The following is a 20718-nucleotide window of genomic DNA, read 5'->3' on the forward strand; positions in this document are numbered from 1 at the left end:
CTGTGGTCATTTAACTAGGTGACTCTCTCTCTCTCTCTCTCTCTCTCTCTCTCTCTCTCTCTCTCTCTCTCTCACACACACACACACACACACACACACACACACATATGCACACACATGACAAAAAACACATACCACCTAAAATGGCAAGGAAAGTCTCTTGCAATTTGACTGTCAGGTGTCAGAAGTAGGTGCTCTACAAAAGCCAGTCTTCACTGATGCTTATCACGTGGAATAACTCAGGATTGGCTCTTACTTCCTGTGTGCCAGCTCTAGTTGCTATCCCTTTCATTTTATGTTAATCAAATGGTATAGAAAAATATACCCATATTTTTATAGGTATATAAAAATATATTTTGTATGTAGACAGTGAGGAGACTTTAATTTGCTCTTAATGGGGAACTTTGGGTTCTTCTTTGTCCAAGGATAAGATAGATGGGGGCGGGGAGGAAGCAGCTCCCATTCAAAACCAAGAAATGAGACATGAGAATAACTGGAAGAGGTATGTCTCTACTACTTGAATGAAAAACCAAGGGAAGATTAAAAATTGCTTATGCATGTGATAGAAATAAAGAAGAAAATATGATAGAAGATAATACAAAAATTTCACTTATAACAGGGAAGTTTCATTCTGGGTTTTTTTTTCCATTTTAAAAATAATGCTTTTTGGTTATGAGCCTAGTCTTTAACAGCTGAGCCATCTCTTCAGCCCAAATGAAGGAGCTAGAGAAAGTACCTAAGGAGCTGAAGGGGTCTGCAACCCTATAGGGGGAACAACAATATGAACTAACCAGTAGCCCACAGAGCTTGTGTCTCTAGTTGAATATATATCAGAGGATGGCCTATTAGGCCATCAATAGGAAGAGAGGCCCTTGGTCTTGCGAAGATCATATGCCCCAGTACAGGAGAATGCCAGGGCCAGGAAGCAGGAGTGGGTGGGTTGCAGAGCAGGGTGGGGAGAGGATATAGGGGACTTTCAGGATAGCACTTGAAATGTAAATAAAGAAAATATCTAATAAAAAACAGGAAGTAACAATTACTTTTCCTTAATATCTCTTTAATATCAATGGACTCAATTCCCCAATAAAAAGACATAGACTAACAGACTGGCTACATAAACAGGAAAAAATGGTTATTTTATTTATTTACATTTCAAATGTTGTCCCCTTTCCTGGTCTCCCCTCTGGGAACCCTGCATCCTATCCCCCAATCCACTTTGCCTCTAAGAGGGTACTCCCTCATCTACCCACTCCTGCCTCACCCCTCCCTTACACTGGGGCATCAAGCTTCCACAGGACCAAGGGCTTCCCCTCCCATTGATACTAAATAAGGCAATCTTGTTAAAATGTGTGTGTATGAGTGTGTGAATGTGTGTGTGTGTGTGTGTGTGTCACAAGTCACACACACACACATATATATGCAGATACCCACAGAGGCCAGAAGAGGGTTGTGATCTCTTGAAGCAAGAGTTACAGGCAGCTGTAAGCTGCCAGACATAGATACTAGAAACATAATTCCAGATGGTAGCAAGAGCAGAAAGCTCTCTCAACTGCTGAGCCATGTCCCCAGCCCCTGATATTTTTAACTGGACAGCAAGTCAAAGGGAAAACTGACAACAGTTCTTTTAGGAGAGTGCTTGCTCAGAGAGTTTAGCAGAAAATTACTAAGTGTTAATCAGAGTATCACAGGGGAATGGAACAATGAGCTGTATTCAGAAACTAAATTTTCTCGATTGAATATCATGACTGGTACTAATTGATTGTTAATGGTTGGATACTCCGCACCTTCTGAGCACTCAATAAATGTGATTGATTGAAATGTCACTTGCAAAAAATATAGTAACATTTCTAAAGCAATTGCACAGGGCAATTGTGAATGGGAAATGTACATACATCTAAATATCCTGTTTAAACATAACTAATAATAATAATAGCAATAAAAATAATAAAAACTACAATACCTTCTCTGTGTCGATGCCTTTTGACATTGACCATGTTGAGACAATATAATCCATCACTCGTTCACTAAGGCCTTTTGGGACCTGATATAATTTCAGGAAATCTCGAACATTATTCAGCATCTCATGGTAACGGTTGGTGTTGGCATACATTTGCTGGAAAATTGTGGTAACATTTCCAAAAATAGTTGCATAAAGAAGAGCTGAAATAAAAGAAACAATAGAAATAAAATAGATATCTCAAGTGAAAAAAAAAACTTACATTGACTAAACCAGTAAATCATGTTACAGAAATATCTTGGTTAACTTCGAGAGGTTAACATTTATGAAGGAAGTCCTGACTACACTGCTTGGTACCTGGTATGCTCTCTAGAAAGATTACCACAGAACAAGAGTCATGCACTCAGTGGGCTTCACCATGCCAAACAACATGGAGATCCATGAAAGTGACATGAATATTTCATAAAGAATCAAGTGGCACAAGGTTATAAATTTGTTAAAATCTCTAGCCCCGTTCTCTTGGCTTATTATTATTACTGTGTGTGCCTTAGCATGTGTGCCTTAGCATGTGTGTGTGTGTGTGTGTGTGTGTGTGTGTGTGTGTATTTGAGTGTGTGTGCCCGTGTGAGCGTGCATGTACACGTACTCACAACCATGTGTATAAAGGTCAGAGACAACTTTGTGGCGTTAGGTCTCTCCTCTCACCTTTCCATTGGCTCTGGGATAGAACTCAGGTCACCAGGCTTATGTGGCAAGCGCCTTAACCACTATGCCATCCCACCAGCCTGCAGCATTTCTGGCCTTTTGTTCCCCCAGCTACACCCTCCCAAGGGAAGCCTAATCAAGTCTCACTTAGAAGTGCACACTTCTCTTCCAGCTGACTCCCTCAGCTTTTGGAGTACTTCTTTGGTTGTAAATATTTTTTGACAGAACAGCAGAAATACACGGATGGGGACAAACTAAAGTTCCACTTTTGGAACTTTGTGTAGATAAGCAGGGATGAAACTAAAAGCTGAAATAAAACTGTCAGAGTGATGGAGTCATTACACTCGTGTCTGTACAGAAAGACGTAGACATGTTTTGAGCCCATCATTTTGCAATGGTTGTGATTTGTCTACAAGGACCTATGAATGGAAATGAGTGCTGCCTAGGTATGAACCTAGACTATACCGGCTCTCCTCTCTCTGGACCCAGTCAGTCTGCTAACAAGGACCTACTGTGGGGAAACTTTGTAAAAGACACTGGGTTCAAACCCCAACTGAACATGCATCCACAGCTTTATCCTGCATCACCTCTTCCCCATCACTTTCTTATGAGCAGGAAACACTGTTGAAAACAGGTGGCACTGTACTCTGGTTTTCAATAAACACCATGTAGCAAGTGCAGGAATTCTAGAAGCTTCTCACCAACAGGTGTGAGCAGCAGAGATTATTTCTATCATCTTCCAAGCACTTGAAGGAAAAAAAAAAAAAAAAAAAAGATCACTTCTTGAGTGAAAACATGAGCTATGTGCCTTTGAAGTTTCACAGCCAAATTCTGTCAGAAATAAATAATGTAAAATCCAGCTAGCAAAGTAACTTGGGATCCTGTCTATATTTTGGGGTAGATGGTCATTGTTTCTCTGAAATCAGATGTTCTCCTCTGAGTGTAACATGTAATTCCACAACATAAGTTGTTGTTTTGCATAGTTTTTATTTTTTTGTTGTTATTAGGGATTTGAATAACAGAGAAGGATGATTTTTTAAATATGTGGTTTTTAATTAAAAATGGGTAGAAATATTTCTAAATTGGGTCTTTAAAAGTTAGAATAATCCTATTTAAAAGCAACACCCCATCCCAAACAAAGGTAATCATAGATATGATATCCCCTGTCCATCACTGTTGTACTTAAGCACAGAAACAGCAACAAGATGAACAAATTAATAGACAATAATCATTTATAATATGCAAATATATGTTTTCAGAAAAGAAACAAGCAAAGTGAATTTTTTTCAAAGAAATAATGAATAACTACACAGTAATGAGACTGTGCACTAATTATGTTCTATAATAATTCCCAGGTTTTAAAACTTGTCAGTAGTCATGGAATTACGTATCCTTTATGTGTAGTTAACCATCAGAGCTTAAATTTCTACACCAAAGCTAATGCCACTTCTGGACTTGTCCTGCTGCCAGACAAAGACCTGAGGCCCCAGTAAAACATATCTGTATTCTGGACATTACCTCTGTGTAGCTTAAGGGGTTACAAGGCGAGAATACACCATCCACAGGCAGCAGTTGCATGGACTGTGACTCTAGGTTGCATTGAGATGAGCCCCAGATGAATTTGGAGTTTGGATACAATAGTATTGTAGCATGGATGGCTCATGGGAGCTTATGAACAGTCCCCTCAGCATGGAGTCCAGAGAGAGACAGAATAATCCCGTGGCTTCTGACTACACAACGATAACTTTGGATGAGGTATCTGGGTTCACCCCAACCCGTGAGAGACAGGAGTACTCCAGTGTAGACTTGTGGCTAACCTGAACCTAAGTTCTCATCCACTGCTGAAATAACTGCAGCCACAAAGAAGATGCTAAACTTCTGAGACAGACAAAAACAAAGCCATATCTTCAACTAACGATAAAGGACAAAATCAAGTGCCAATAACTGACTATGTAGTAATCAGTTTTTATACACAGCCATGGGATTTTTTTTTAAAGCCTTTAAGGAGATTGCGCAAACTTCAAGGAAACATAGAGAAACAACTCAATATTTTATCAAAGAAGACTAAGAGGACTGTAGTAACTTATACATTAACATAAGGTACACAGAATACGAAATGGATAATAGAATAAACAGTTAGCAAACTCACAACAGACTATCAAAGGAGAAGAAAGAAAAAAGAATGAAAATCAGAAAAAGTTCATAGTGGCTTTGAGACAGCATTAGAAGAGCAGCCACTTATGGTGTGTTATTCAAGAGAGTCTGTTGATTGTTAAAGAGAGAAAAGCACACTCAAAATGACAGTAACAGAAAACTGCCCAGTCCCAAAATGAAAAGAAAGAAAAATACTGGTACATGAAGGTCAATGTCACCATACTTGGGTTCCAGGGTCACCATGCTTGATTCGATTCAATGAAATCTATCCCCAAATCAACTCTCAGAGTTTCAATGCAAAGAGAAATTTCTTGAGAATGCAAGAGAGCAACACACACACACACACACACACACACATAATGTACATAGACATATATGCACACATATGCACAAACATATACACATATATACGTGCACATACATGTTGCAATTATCTACTTTCAGTAGAAACACCATAGGCTAGAAACAAGTAGTATGATGAGATTGTCACACATGCCAGACAATGTTTCTCAACCTGTGGGTAGCAACCTCCACAGGGGTCGCATATCATATATCCTGGATCTCAGATATTTACATTACAATTCATAACAGCAACAAAATTACAGTTATGAAGTTGCAACAAAATAATTGTATGGTTGGGGATTACCACAACATGAGAAAGTGTATTACAGGGTCACAGCATTTAGAAGGTTACAAACCATTGTGCTAGGAGAAAATAAGCTATCAATAAAGGATACTATACCTAGTAAGGCTGGGGTTCAGATATAAAGATATCCTCAGACAAACAGAAGCTGAAAAAAAATCACTACCTGACATGTCCAAAGAAAAAAGGAAAAGAAAACTAAATTCTTCAAATAGAAAAGCTGCTAACCAGCAAGAAAATACTGGACATTTAAAACTCATTAGTAAAAGGAGCTACACAAACTAAAAACTTCCTAACACATAAACACAGTACATAAACCAGTTACATCTAGCATGCACACAAAAAGCAGAGCAATCAAAATTAATAACTACATTACTATTTGAAGTAGGTAATATAGAAAGATTTACAACAGGACATCAAAACTCACTATGAGAAACGGGTAAATATAAACAGTGGTTTTTTTGTCTCTCCTCTCCCTCTTCTTTATCCTCTTGTTTCTTGGCGCATTTTATGATCAGTGTTTATACCACTCTCATTTCAAAAAGCCTTACTTTTTAATCAAATAGGTTCTTGTTTTTTTAAGTCCCACTGTAGCCAAAGCAAAACCCAATAACAGACTAATAATAATAAGTGAGGAATCAAAACCTCCTCTTAGGGGAAAAAAAATCACTCAAGCGTGATAAAGAAGACCATACAAGGAGAAAGATATTAGAAAAACGAAGAACCAGCCACAAAATGACAGAAGCAAGATATTACTTAATAATTATGTGAAATGTAAATAACTTAATTCCCCACAAAATATATGTGGAGACTGAGCAAATAATAAGCAATACCCAACTATGTGCTCCTTGCCACAAATGACCATGTGCTTCATCTTTTCTACCCCGCTAAGCATCTATTTTCCCTTTGCTTCACCAGTATCCTCTTCTCCTCTGCTTAAAACTCCATTCCTCTCAGGGGTTTTCCCCTGATCACACTGGCTGAACATTCTCTTGCACCAGTATTCTCAAGATCCCTGACTGAAGCATCATTATCTCTCCTCTAATTTATATTTATGTGTTTATTTATTAATTATTCATCTTCCACACTGGGGAGGCAAAGTCTACAAAATGAGCATAGCCCTTTTCCTTTACCCTCATTTCTATATTTCCCCTCAAAGAACATACAGTTCCCCAAATATAGCAGCTGTTTAATATTTTTCTAGTAAATTCTATTCTACAAATAAAAAACCAAACAAACAAGAGACAGTTTGCCAAAAAGAAAAGTTCTATTTGGCCGAGTCACATTGACATAATAAATGAATTGGAAAACCCCATTGCTACTTAGCAACCAAAAATGCTCAGCATGGAGATGGCTCCTTCTCCAGCTGTGTGGAGATACCTCACACTGTTTTTCTCTCTCTGAGCAGAGATAGTCAATACCATAGTAATAATGACAACATGATATGTGACAATTTCAGAAGTATGTTTTTAATATAATTTTTGTGGTCTTTTAGACAAAACACAACTGCTAATTTTGGAATCTTTGGTTTTAATAATCTTGGCCTATGTGTTAATAAATGTCTTACATAAAGTCTTACTTTTTGCTTTAGCCGTTATAAAAAGATTGCGGTAGAGAAAATTATAAATGATTAAAGATAGTGATAAATACTTGGATACCCTGTCATCCAGAGGCAGAGTCCCTTTCTCCTTAAATCTTGTCATACCCCAATTGTATGGGTTGACTGTGGCTTCACAATAATATCTAGGCCCAAGCCTTGAAAAATTAGTTAATTCTAGCTTTTCGTTATTTAAACATCTCTGAAAATTTTAGTTGCCATTTCATGAGGAAGCTAAAGTCTCCTAGATACATTTTCATAGAGAGGAATAAAGAACCCTAGCCAACAGTTTTGACCTTAGACCAAATAATTTTAAATATCCATATGAGCATGCATTTATGATAACATTTAAGATTACATCTAATCATCCGTTTTCAGCGTATTCAAGTTATGAAAGATGAGGCCACTGAAGTGTGATTGTGTGTACAGCACACAGTGTAACTGCATCAGCATAGCAGCTATTCAGGTGAGCCACTTAAAGGGTGGCTCTCTCAGGCCCAATCAAATCATTCCAGTCAATACTAAATGAAATAGAAATAATTCATGTCCCCAGGACCTCCATAAGTCACAGATTCGTGACATAATAAATTGTAGTTCTTTTTTAAAAGCCACTAAGTCTGATTAGATATGCAACTATAATAATTTAAACCACAATAAAGCAGAGTAGCTCTCAGTTGGCGAGAACCTGAGACAGGAAGGTAGAGTGCCTCTTATCCTACATGTCATTGTGCCAGAGTGATTTTGTAAACAAAGCTTTTCAACATTAAATATGGTTTTATGCTTTAAACACTGAAAGTACCCATTCTTCTTATAAAGTCCTAAGTGAGTGCTTAATGTTTTGCAAAAAAAATAGATTCAGATTGGGTAGATCTCAGAGGAGTTAATGAAGAAATTGGGAGGGGATATGATCTAAATAACATGTATGAAATTCTCAAAGGATTCATGCAAATATTTTGAAAAAATTGAATGATGCCAGTATAAGTAATGCTAAATATCAGTATCACGTAAGAGCTGTTAGATTTACTGTATTTTAATGGAGTACATATTGTATACTAGCCAGTACACTGGGACTAAAGTTTAAAGAGACATTATGTTCTTAGGGCTAAAACATTTGGCACTGAACAACCAATTGGGGTACCTTTCCCCGGGGAAGAAGACCTCTTCACTCCCAAATCTGATGGATTGTCTTTAGTTCTTTGTGATTGATTAGATCCCCATGGGCCGTTCCCTGTCTAGTTTGGAATGTTCAATGGTATCAACTTTGTTCTGTTGACATTTGGGCAGTCCTGCTGGTGAGACTATGGATGTAGCTTCTGACCTCACTATGACACACAATATCACGGCAAAATCCCTTATTCTCCAGCTCTTGCTATCTTTCCATGCCCCCTTCCACATTGTTCCCTAAGCAGTAGATGCAGGAATGTTTTATAGATGCATCATTTCCATTGGGCATACATATACATATGTGCATGCAATAACAATTAATGAAAAAAAACAGGCCATGAATTTGAAGTGGAGTGGGGAGGCTCTATGGGAGGGCTTGAAGAGAGAAGGGGGAAGGAGAAAATGTTATAGTTATGTCATATTCTCAAAAACCCATGTATTTGAAATATGCCAAAAAAGAGATTATCAGCTTCAAAGAGTATGCACAACTTCCTGTAGTTAAATACTAATCTTAATTATCCCAAACCACATTTTTGAAAATGTGAAATTTGAAAGATTACATTTTAAATATAATAATATAATAATAAGTATACAAATAAACTTATAACCATTCAAAGCATATGATCAGTAGTTTATTTTTCAGAACTGAATAATTTGTAGAGGAAAGAAAAATCTATATTCGAGCAATTAACTGCAGAGGCCTCCACTAGTGAGTTGCTAATGGCAGCAGATAAAGTCATGATGTCAGGGAAGGTTCGGAACAAAATACATTCTGCATTCATTCCATTTTGTTTGTTCTTAGGTCAAGCAGCACTCACTAAATTCTTAATAACAATCTTTTCTTTATGGACACCTTTGTGCTTATTCGCAACAAACATCAACCCTGATTTTTTTCTAATTACCTTCCATTTATGAGTCTTAGATGTGACCTCTGACCTTAGACGGAGTTACCTAAAATACTGACATGGAAAGCCAATTCTGGGGATCATGGTTTAACCATTATTTGCTTCCTATTAAATTCCCCGAAGCCCACCTTTATTGATGATATTTCAGAGGTTAAAGAATGAGACTCATCAGTGATGTGTGTGGGTTTTGTGTGGTCCATTAGAGCAACTGTAGTGGCTGCACTTTGATACAACACGAAGGTTCTTCTTCAGAAGTCTCTGGTGCCAGAATGGCTCTCCTCCCACCTCACCTCTAAAGGTCCCTGTTTTCCTTGGATCATCTTTTCAATGAACCATTAACATAGGACCTCTCCAGACCTTCACATGTGAGCCAGACATTGTCTTTCTCTAGTCTTCATTTAGTCTATGCTCCATGCTAGCCAGAATCTGCACTGTACCTCTTGTGTCTTAGAAGTGACTCTCATTAAATACTTTGTGTTGTGTGCCGCCTATCGAAAAGTATTTAAAACCTTCAGAGATACTGGAATTTTGAGAAAGGAATTCAATAAGGTAATATAAGCTGATGAAAAACTATTTGAATGCAAGGTCCACTTGTAAGAGAAACTGGGATAGAAGAGAGGTCATTCTATTCCATATCAAATTTTAGCATAAGGTTGGAGAGATTTCACTAGCCTAGAGCTGATCTTGTCTTTATTATAACAACCAACTTCACCAAAATTGTCCTAGTAACCGGCATTGGTCTCTATATCACTAAGATGCCTCTAAAGTTAAGAAGAAAGTCGTAAACCTGCACTTACCCTTTACTAATGTTATATCAGAGATAGAAGGAAGAGTGAGTTAGAAAGAAGTAGAAAAAAAGATTTTAATTAGAAACAAGAATTCTAAAAAAAAAAAATCAAAGAAAGTAAAATTAAGTACAAAAATTGCTTTTCTCTCCTGTGTTTTCTTTTTCTTTTATGCCAAGTAAACCCATTTTCTTTATTCTCTCTAATCCACCACAATATGTGTAGACTTTAAAAGAAATAGTATACCACATTTGCTTATACAGTTATAGATTTTATAATGTTGATTTAAAAAGCTAGCTGAATAATATATTGGTTTCATCAGTTCAGATCACTTCTAAGGGGTTACATATGCAAATAATCCCTAGATGTATCAATTGTCAGGCAGCCAAAAGAACTGGGAATTAAAAACTGCAGGTTATTAGACTAGTGTGGGTTTTTTTTTCTTTTTTTTAATCAACAAAGTGTTTGCTTTGTAAGCACATAGACCTGAATTCCTCTGAGTGACCTGGATAAAGCACATATTCCCAAAAGTTAACAGAAAAATTCTGGGTATGGTGCCATGAGATTATAACCCCATCACTGGGTCAAGGGAGTATATAGGCACATATAGGAGTATATACAGGAGGATATGTGAAGCTCACTTGCCAGTCCATTCTAATAGGTAAGCTCTAGCCCAGTGAGATTCCCTATCTCCAAAGAGGTACATGGAGTTCCTGAGAACTATGCTGGTGGCTGTCTTCTGGATTCCACAATTATGGACACAGATGTATCCTCACCTGCACACATACACACATGTGCCTGCACAAATACTCTTACACACAGATGCACACAAAAATAAATAAATATAAAAAATGTACATTATCTTTAAAAACCTCTAGCTGTTTCTTAGTGTCAGACTCTTGCCCCTTCATCTCTTTTTCATATACCTCTCCTCACCCTGAGCTCTCCTCACAGCATCTGCTTCACAGCTTTTTATATCACACCCTCAACTTTCTTAATTGGTATATATTGGTCAAATACCCTTTTCATCTGCACTTTTCATAGACATTGCTGAGGCATGGGGGTGAGTGGTTTAGAGCTGTACTTAGAATAGTAACTACAAGTTGGTTGGTAAATTATGGGCCATCTGTGGACATCTGGACAGTTGTGAACATCTGGGCAGCTGTTATCAAGGCAATAGGACTGATGGTGGTTTTTCTTTTAAAGAATGTTAAGTTTTAAGATCTTGGGAACTTTAGGTTGTATGTTCTGATTTTTATGATAAGCATGCACCATGTGTATAGTTAAATTTTAGGTAGAAAGCATAGATACTATTAGAGAAGAATCAGGTACAATACACGTAATAGAATCAGCACAAGACACCTGAGAGTTATCATAGTGATGGCAGCCTTTGCTGTGCTTGCTCTGAGCTTTATGCATCTCTAACACACTATCTCCCTACGTCTTCATTACATTCTTATTGTAAATGCCGGGAACAGATCCTGGAGGTGAATCTGACCCAAGCCAGAGCTTCAGTTTCAAGAGCTATTCAACCCAGCATTCATAGCAACTTCATGGTTGCAACTGAACACAATTACTCTCCCGACTCCGCAGAAAACCAAAGGTAACACTGGCACTTCTATCCTTGAAAGGGGCTCAGAGTCCTCTCACATGAACAGCAGGTTTCAAAGAAGAGCTCTCAGGAACTAGAGTGTACACAAACCAGAAACAGTGTACATCCTTTAAATGATACATGTCAAGAGATGACATGAGGACCTCACTGGGCTGGGCTGGGACACAGCAAGATTTTATGTCTATTATGGTTCCTACTTTCAAAAAAAAAAAAAAAAAGCCAGCCCTTTCTACTACAGAAAAGCAAGTTAGCTAATAGCTTTGTAAACAAAAAGGAAATTACAGTTCACCCCACTTACGCTGAGAATGGCAACTTATTCATTAGGGTACATATCAACACTAATCAGGATTGATTTTTATTTTCAGTGAATTAAATTCAAGAAAATTAGATACATATGCTTGTGGCATAATGGCATTTCTAATTAGTGAATCTCAGAGTACAAACTGCCCAGGGAACATGAATAATACAGTCCTAACATTTATAGTTTCCCACTGCCACTTTATATTCTGAATTATTAAATCATCACTGTATTTAGAAACCTTCCAGCAAAAAACTAGCTTCGAAGCTACACATGGGCTGCAAAGACAGTCTCTCCATGTGTCAGGCATAAGGCCAGGCCATTGAACTCAGGAGCAGGTAAACACATGTTTGAGCAGTGACTTCCAGCCCCTTTGTTAAAGCACTGAGGTTGGGGTGGGGGGTGGTTACTAGCCCGTGTCTAGAGAGCTTTCAAACTGTCGTCATTTTTCCTCTTAGCTTCTAAATTAAAAGCCACAAAACCCTCAAGTTTTCAGAATGGGTAAATAACATTTGGGGTGGGTGAAGTGGAGGTCTCCGTGTGGGAGCTGTGGAGACAGGTGGGTTGTTCTAAAATTCCATTCTCCGAACATTCGTGGCACCTACAGAGTTTTTACATGGTGGAACACAGACGAGTCACAGCTTCCACATGTGAACCTTTGTAACTACCTAGATGAAGGACACAACCAGGCCCTCAGATCCACTTCCACTCCTCTTGCTGTCGGTTCTCCATATAAAGCCTCTCCTTGCATTTGCATTCTTCTTACAGAGCATCCCGTCTTTACACTCGTGGCCTCCTTTCCAGTAGCGTCTAGGATCCTACGGTCTCATGATCAGCACAAGGGCCTCCTAGCTGTTCACACTCATCAGATAGTTGTGAGTCTAGACTGTATATAACCAAAGGAAAAACCCAAAATAAAAGTCTTATGTTATTCTTCCCATTAAAAATGTTCTGTGTGTCCTCACAGGCTAAGAAATAACTGTAGCCTATGCCAAAGAAGCAATAAACATGGTCTACACATGGGCACAAATTTTCATCTACCATGCTCAGTACCTTGTATTTCCCTGTGCGATACCTTGTCACTTCCCCCCACTGACTTAGCTCCTGGAAACAAGACACTGTACCCTTACCTTCATCTTCAATCATGTCACAGCTTTGCTGCAAGTATAAATGAATGAAAAATAAATTGGCCTCGCTATACTACAAAAGAAAGGTATAAAGCTTTTCCTATCTGTGTATAGATAACAAAGCATAACTCTATATCTCCAGTTGCTGGACACAATGCACAAATTATCTTACCGCACATTAAGATCTCATAGGCCACCTAACAAAGACTCCATTAGGAAATAAGCAAGATGATTCATGAGTCAACTTGTTCTCTAAACTCTTCAACCAGGCTAAGCATCGTCCATCCTTCATAATATCCAAAGCTCAAGAGCCATCATCAAAGTCTATTATTAACAGAAGCAACTTATACAACAAAGTTAGATTATCTTGAGAAATACACAACTAGCTTGTGTGAGCACAGGCACTAAATTAATTACATGTACATGACCAAATTTTTCTAAATGGACTTTTAGAGATGTTGCAAATATATTTAGGTCTTTTTGGATTGACCAACAGGTAAGATTAATGCATTGAAGTATATGGTCATTGCATGCTTGCTATGTGTAAACACAGTGCTAAGCATTATGGGGAATGCATGGCTATGCCGGTTTACACACATACTTTTATCCTTTAAGCAACTACTTGAAGCAATTTGGTTATAAAATTTATATGATTATGAATTCCCTCAGAGTAGTTAAAATGTTCTAAGCAATGTATCAGAAATATGATGAAAAAAAACCCAGCACAATATAAAAACTGATCATTAAATAACAACAAATTTGGCAAAGTGTTCTGAAAGGGCTAATGAGGTCAAAACTAAATAAGCTGTCCTTATTTCCCACTGAAATGGATCCACATTAAAATGCTGGCTCAAGCCTCACTGTTACTAACTTTAAGCTGACCCTGCCAATCCCCCTCTTCTCTCAAGCAGGGCTACCTCCTCTGCTTCTGATCCTGCTCTCCTCTCCTCCCCTTTCTGAGGTGCCCTCACCACTAATCACTTCAACTGGCAGCTTCTGGGAAGAAAAGGAGGCAGCTTCATATCTACCTTATAATGATGGGATTAAGGATTTATTCCACCAGATTCAGTTTTACTTCCTAAAGTCCTTTCTATTCAAGGAGCAAGGTCTGTGGCCTTCAGCTCCTTGTCTACACATTGGAATGCACTCTGTGACAAAATCTACCCATTTGTAGGATGCCATGTAGCATGTGAATTCTTGTGACTTCCCTGTTTATATGCAAGGACATCAACATTATAAGTGCCTCCACGGTCATATGATTTAGGATGCTGTGTCTCCCTCTCAAACGTCCTGATGTCATTCCCCCCCAACCCGTTTTTGTTTGTTTGTTTGTTTGTTTTTTTTGTTTTTTTTTTGTTTTGTTTTTTTTTCTGAGACAGGGTTTCTCTGTGTAGCCCTGGCTGTCCTGGAACTCACTTTGTAGACCAGGCTGGCGTCTAACTCAGAAATCTGCCTGCCTCTGCCTCCTAAATGCTGGGATTAAAGGTGTGTGCCACCACCACCTGGCCTGATGTCATTCCTAAAGGTATCATGGCATCTTCTTCCAGCCTAGAATATAGTACTCTTCCCTAGTCCACTTCTTATAGTCATATGACTGAGTACAAAATACAAACGCAAGGCTCTTTGCTAGACTGCCATGGGTTCTTTCTTTGCTAGGCCTGTATACAGATTAATTAAGTGGATTCTGAGTTTAAAATGGAGAGTAAATTCTGAAAAAAGGAAATTTGGCAAAGCAAAAGTATTTTTAAGTAAGGCAAAATTAGTTGATCAAGGTGTAAGAAATTTGATTTCATGAAACAGCCAACATCTGCAAGCTTTAATCTATTGGAACACTATAATAATGGCTTATGATTGTAACAGATGTTTCTCTTAAAAAACAAAAACAAAAGCAAAAAAACCAACAAGGATTCTGAATCAAATAAGTTTCATTAACATTGCATATTAATTCTTTTTCTTGGAGAGTCCTAATCCACATTAGCATATCACAATGAATATTAGCATATCAAAAGCACTAAGAAGCCTCATGGTAGACACCATTTTTCCATACTTCTGTGTTTTGGGAACCTCTTTTGATCATTGGAAATCTACAAACATTGCAGATTTCCATGGAAAACAACTTCACAATCAAAGCAACAGGCAGGAGAAGCAGGTGCTTATACTGGGTATGTGAGAGGCTGCTGCCATTGTTAGAGTCCTGATACAAAACAGTGCAAGACTCTAGCACAGTTATAGCTAGGAACCATCGCTGACCTCCTCTTGCACATTCATTTGCAGTCTGTAATATCTTCCTTTGTGCTGACCTATGCCTTTCCAATCCATTTTGACAATCATTTCAGTGTGCTTCTAGATACTCTGCACAAGGTGGAAATTTACTTTAGGCAAGACAAGATTTTCCATGATGTGTGCATTTTCTAAGACAGCCAGGCACATTAGTTAACATCAACTTACCCTTGGTAGTTGAAGTACTGTGCATTACTTCACACATGATGGGGCCCTTCCTTGATTGAATAATAATGTCTTAGCCCATTTTCCAACAAGATTGATTCTTATAAAGAGTGATTCTCGAGGGACTGTTTTATTTTTTCTTTTGTATTAGATATTTTCTTTATTTACATTTCAAATTTTATCCCCTTTCCTCATTTCCTCTCCAAAAACCCCCCTATCCCATCCCCTCCTGCTCACTAACCCACCCTTTCCCCCTTCCCTGTCCTGGCATTCCCCTACACTGAGGCATCGAGCCTTCACAAGGCCAAGGGCCTCTCCTCCCCTTGATGTCCCACAAGGCCGTCCTCTACTACATATGCAGTTGTTGCCTTGAGTCCTTCCTTTGGTTGGTGGTTTAATCCCTGGGAGTTCTGGGGGTACTGGTTGGTTCATATTGTTGTTCCTCCTATGGAACTCCAAACCCCTTCAGTTCCTTGGGTTCTTTCTTTAGCTCCTTCCTTGGGGACCCTCTGCTCAGTGCAATGGATGGCTGTGAGCCTCCACTTCTGTATTTGTCAGGCATGGGCAGAGATTCTCAGGATACAGCTATATCACCATTAAATTAGAACTCATACCCATGTGACAAGAAAATCCCACTACCCCCAAACTGGAAAAGTAGAATAAATGGCTGGGACTTTAGTCCTAAGAAACTGAGTGTTCTGCCCACCCTAAATTTTGACCTTCTGTCAAGTCATCAAGAGCTGGACAACAAGAGTAAAGCAAGATTCTTAGTTGCTTATGATTGCTTGAACCAATGGATACTTGTTAGGTTAATACTTCAAAGTTTCAAAGACTGTAGGTCTTAACTAGATAAATCTGTCTCCACCTTTCTAATTTTGAAGGCTGTGTATCTTATGAAAACCTGTATATCCCATGAAACCCTGAAAGATATATTCCTGAATATATCTTCTTTCTTACAGTTACCACACTTGTAGGTTTCATTCTTGTCTAACTCTTGGTGCCAAATGTTCACCTTTTCAATAAATTATTACTGCCAAGGTTTGACATGCATGGAAGAAAGTCATACCAAGCTCATCCTACAGGGCACATCACTGTGGCAGGAGTGTCAGCTATAATAAGCATGTGATGGAAAAGATCTTCAGGGCTCTTGTCAGGTAGTACATAACCTGACAGTAGGTTAAGACTGAGCATCTACATGAAAAAGTTGGGTAACTGGGGCTGACAGCTGCCATTAACGCTGTGAAGAAGAAATACACTACCAGCATTTACCAGGTTCCACGTTATACAGTGGCCTTCATAATTCCCACTTAATCTTTCTGGAAAAAAATAAGAAGTTAATTATCCCTTCAGAAATCTGTCTCTTCTTCCAGTCTATATAGCGATTTTAGGGACTCACATTTCTCAGCTGTATTACTAGAATTACTTCCTAAGGACATCCTTGCCAATGGTCACATGACAACTGGAAGAAATAGGTGAGACTAGAACAAGAAAGCAGAAACCTGAAAATGTGATGGTTTATCAGTGAGCAAGCACTCCCATGTTTCATATCCCTATGGCAGAGGGGAGGATCACACAGACTTGCAGGGCAGTGATGCTCCAAAGGGGAACACAGAAATCCAGCCTACTCTCACCAGGGGCTTTTCATTCTTTGTATGTGCTCCTTAGCATCATCACCTAAGAAAGGATCGGGTGGTTTTGCAACCCAATTCCAACACTTGCTGGCTGGGAAAGTGCTGGAGTACACAGAATGCTTGGGGGATGAACACAGCTCTGCTGCAATGATCTCCATGAAGCCAGACTGGCTAAAATATAAATGGTTCATGCCACTCTGTGTGGTTCTTGCAGTTCCTTGATACCACTGGCCTCTTCTCTTCCAAAATTGACCCTCCACATTCCATGATATTGGATATTTGAAGACTAGGCTGCTTTTTTTACATTTGATATTCTATGAAATAATCAGAATGTGGTCACACTTCTATCCATACCCAGAGAGCATGCTTTACAAACCCATCTATTCTCTTTACACTTCTATAAAGACTTCCTACCTGGCTATTTACTTACAGCTTTGCTTCAAGAAGTCTATTCTCAATACAACAGTGGTACAAGGCTTTTCCACCAAGTCAATTTTGTATAATTAGGCTGCTGAGAAGTTTCTAGGGTATTCTACCATATGGAGTATAAAACCAAACTACAGAATCGAGTTCATCTTCTAGCCATCTTGTGCACTTGACTCTCAGATGCCCTGCCTCTCAGTATTCCCCTGCTTCAGCAGTTACTGTCTTTCTCTTTCTGATGTCCAACACACTTATGCCAATGCTTCCTCCTGCTTTATCTTCCTGGGAGTACACACTATCTCTACTTGACATTGTACTGTGCATCTGTTTGTTGTCTATAAAACCAGATTCCCTCTCCAGAATGAAAGCCTGTGAGATGTGATATCTGTTAGACTTAATATAACATTTTCAGACATTAGCTCCCACAACAGTAGATGGATGGATGGATGGATGGATGGATGGATGGATGGATGGACAGATAGATAGATGGATGGATGGAGGGGTGGGTGGGTGGGTGGATGGATGGATGGATGGATGGATGGATGGATGGATAGATGATGGATAGATGGATGGACGGATGGATGGATAGATGGACAGATGGATGGACTGATAGATGAATGGATGATAGCTGAGTTTGTGGATCTTGGGCCTCTAGGCCAACAATGTACTTTCTCCAGTGATGTTTTTGCATTACTCTGTCTTATATTTCAATTGAAATTCATTCAAGTCTCCACATTCCTCCCAAGACCTCCACCACATGCCCAGTGGAACATCCCCTCTCTCAACTCTCACCCTCCATCTTTGATGCTATGTGTGCCATGTGGAGGACATCTAATCAGATCAAGTCAATATGTCAGGGCTCAAAAGCAATGGGCCAAACATGAAAGGATTAATAAGTGGAGGTGCAAACCTAACATTATGGGATTTTTTTTTTTTGTCCATGGCTACATGTGCTTGATATCATAGTTGCTGCAAAATATGGACTTCTTTCAACTGAAATCCATGATTCTGCTGTATTTTCTTTTTCTATACTGCTTTCAACATAGTTGCCATTTTGGTTAAGTAAAACAGACATTTGCTTAGAACATGTTACCAAAATACTAGCCTTCATAGATTTCTTTGGCACTTTCTATAGAGGAATGTTTCAGCAAACATTCTCATGCATTTCCCAGAGAAGGGGGTGTTTTATTGACTTGACTCCATAGATCAAATGTACGTGAAGAACTTGCCCCCAAACAGATGTCAGTCCCTCCAAAGAATTAAGCCTTTGCCATTTGAAAGTATGCTCTAATGGATCGTTTGATTGGAAACATACCTCTAGAGTAGATACATGCCAATAGAATGAGATGGGACACATGAGGAGTTATACCCCTAAAAATAAGCAAGCTGGAGTGCCTATCATCTGAAATATTTGATTTCATACTTTTCCAAATCTGAAATTTTTATGTATATATGTATTCTATAAGACCCAAGTCTGAAAATAAAATTCATTCATTCCATAGGCATCTTACACACAGCCTGAAAATAACTTTATTCAAGTATTCTTAGAGGGCCTGGGGTTGTTTGTTTGATGTTGTTGACGTTGTTGTTGTTATTGTTGTTGTTGTATTTTTATGTTGGTGATGGTGGAGTGTTTGATTGGTTTTGTTTTTAAAACCATTTGCAGTTTTTTCTTTTGTTTGGAATGGTTTATTTTTTTCTTTTGAGATGGTAAGTTAAATACAACATTTCTTCCTTCCCTCTCTTTCCTCCAAACTCTTCCACCATACCCTCCTTGCTCTCTTTCAAATTCATGGCCTCTTTTTCCAATAATTATTGTTCCATGCATATATGAACATAGGTATACACATATTTGCCTAATATACCCTGTTGAATCCATAGTATGTATGTATGTATGTTCTCAGGGATGACTGTTTGGTACTAGAGAACCAGTTGGTGTGCACTTCCCTGGGGAGAACAACCTCTCCTTCTGTCAGCTTTCCTCAGCTGTGTATGGCTGTTTTGGCTGCAGCCTGTTGTATGCTGTTAGATGTGAAATTTTCCTCTTGGAAAATCATGTTGGCACTTAAAAAGTTTTAAATTTGGATGTTAGAGATGTTCGTTTTATGTTTTCAATTTAAAACATTTAATTTTATTCTACTCAAAAGTCTACTTTTATAGCTCTCATATCTAAAATTAAGCTAAAGGAAGGAGAATGTTTTTTATTAAATAATGAGTGACACTATATCCAGTAATAGCCAAAAAGATAATTTGTTCATAATCAAAATTGTTACATTGTGCTGTAAGAACTTACTGGAGAGAGGATCTCTCACCAAACTTGAGCAAGAATGGTATCCAGTGAGGCAATTTTTAAGTATTTTCTAAAGTTGTTCAGTGTGGCTTTCATGAAATGACAGATGAGTCACACAAAGTCACAACAGTCAAGTCACAGCTTAAAGCCTCCATCCAGGTGAAGCAATTAGTCTTTCCTTGTGTAACACACTGCGAGTTCTCACCGTTTCATTGAAAGGTTTGTCTTAAAAGTAGACATGAGTTGAAAGGTTGAGGTTTAGATCTGACTGTGTCACCTATTAGCTATGTTAAGGGTCTTGGGAAATGACAAACTGAAGTGAACAGAATCCTGCTTCTCTGTTGAATGTGAGCAAAGACAAAGAAGTAAAGGCTGAGGAAAGTCATAGATACTTCCATGGCTGCAAGGTAGTCTTAGAAGCTGCACAGTTGTTTGGTTGGGGGCAGCAACTCTGTCTATGTAAGTCAGGGAGAGCTTTATCAAAACCAGACAAGCAAGTTCACAGGAATCACAGTCTGAACCCTAGGCACTTCCTATTCAAGCATCTCTCAGATCTGCTCATCCAGTGCTTGGAGCCCATCAAGTTCCTTATCCCTACAATATCCACCCCATCTCCTCCTCCCTTGTGAAGAAGGAATCTTTTTTCTTCCAGAAGAGACTTTGCATTTTTCTGTAAGTCTATTAACTTATGGGAAGACATTTTTTTTTCTTTTACAGTTTCATGCCATAATCATTCATTAACTCAAACACTACAGGAAATCGCTTCTTTGTATCAGATGCCATCCTAACCATAGTTAATGCAGAGGTAAACAAGGGGTCTCATTTTATGCCTGCTGCCCTTGTTTTGAGCTGCTTCGTTATATTACATAGCAACAATCAAAATGACAATTCCCTCATGAGTAATTCAACTCTTCCTTTGTAGATGGCTCTGACAAATGCAAGCAATAGAATTACATAATGCAAATATTTGAAGGTATGCATG

At 38.6% G+C, this 20718-nt stretch overlaps 1 protein-coding gene across 1 annotated transcript in view; it reads right to left on the minus strand.

Moving 5' to 3' along the window:
* The window catches only part of Kcnh5 (potassium voltage-gated channel, subfamily H (eag-related), member 5), a 280116-nt gene that overhangs the window by 108423 nt on the left and 150975 nt on the right, over positions 1-20718 (minus strand). The window contains exon 8 of the mRNA NM_172805.3: positions 1961-2160. Coding sequence (NP_766393.2) covers positions 1961-2160 — 200 coding nt within the window. The remainder of the gene's footprint in view (positions 1-1960; positions 2161-20718) is intronic.

The sequence above is a fragment of the Mus musculus genome, chromosome 12, assembly GCF_000001635.26.
Source record: "Mus musculus strain C57BL/6J chromosome 12, GRCm38.p6 C57BL/6J".
Classification (NCBI taxonomy): domain Eukaryota; kingdom Metazoa; phylum Chordata; class Mammalia; order Rodentia; family Muridae; genus Mus; species Mus musculus.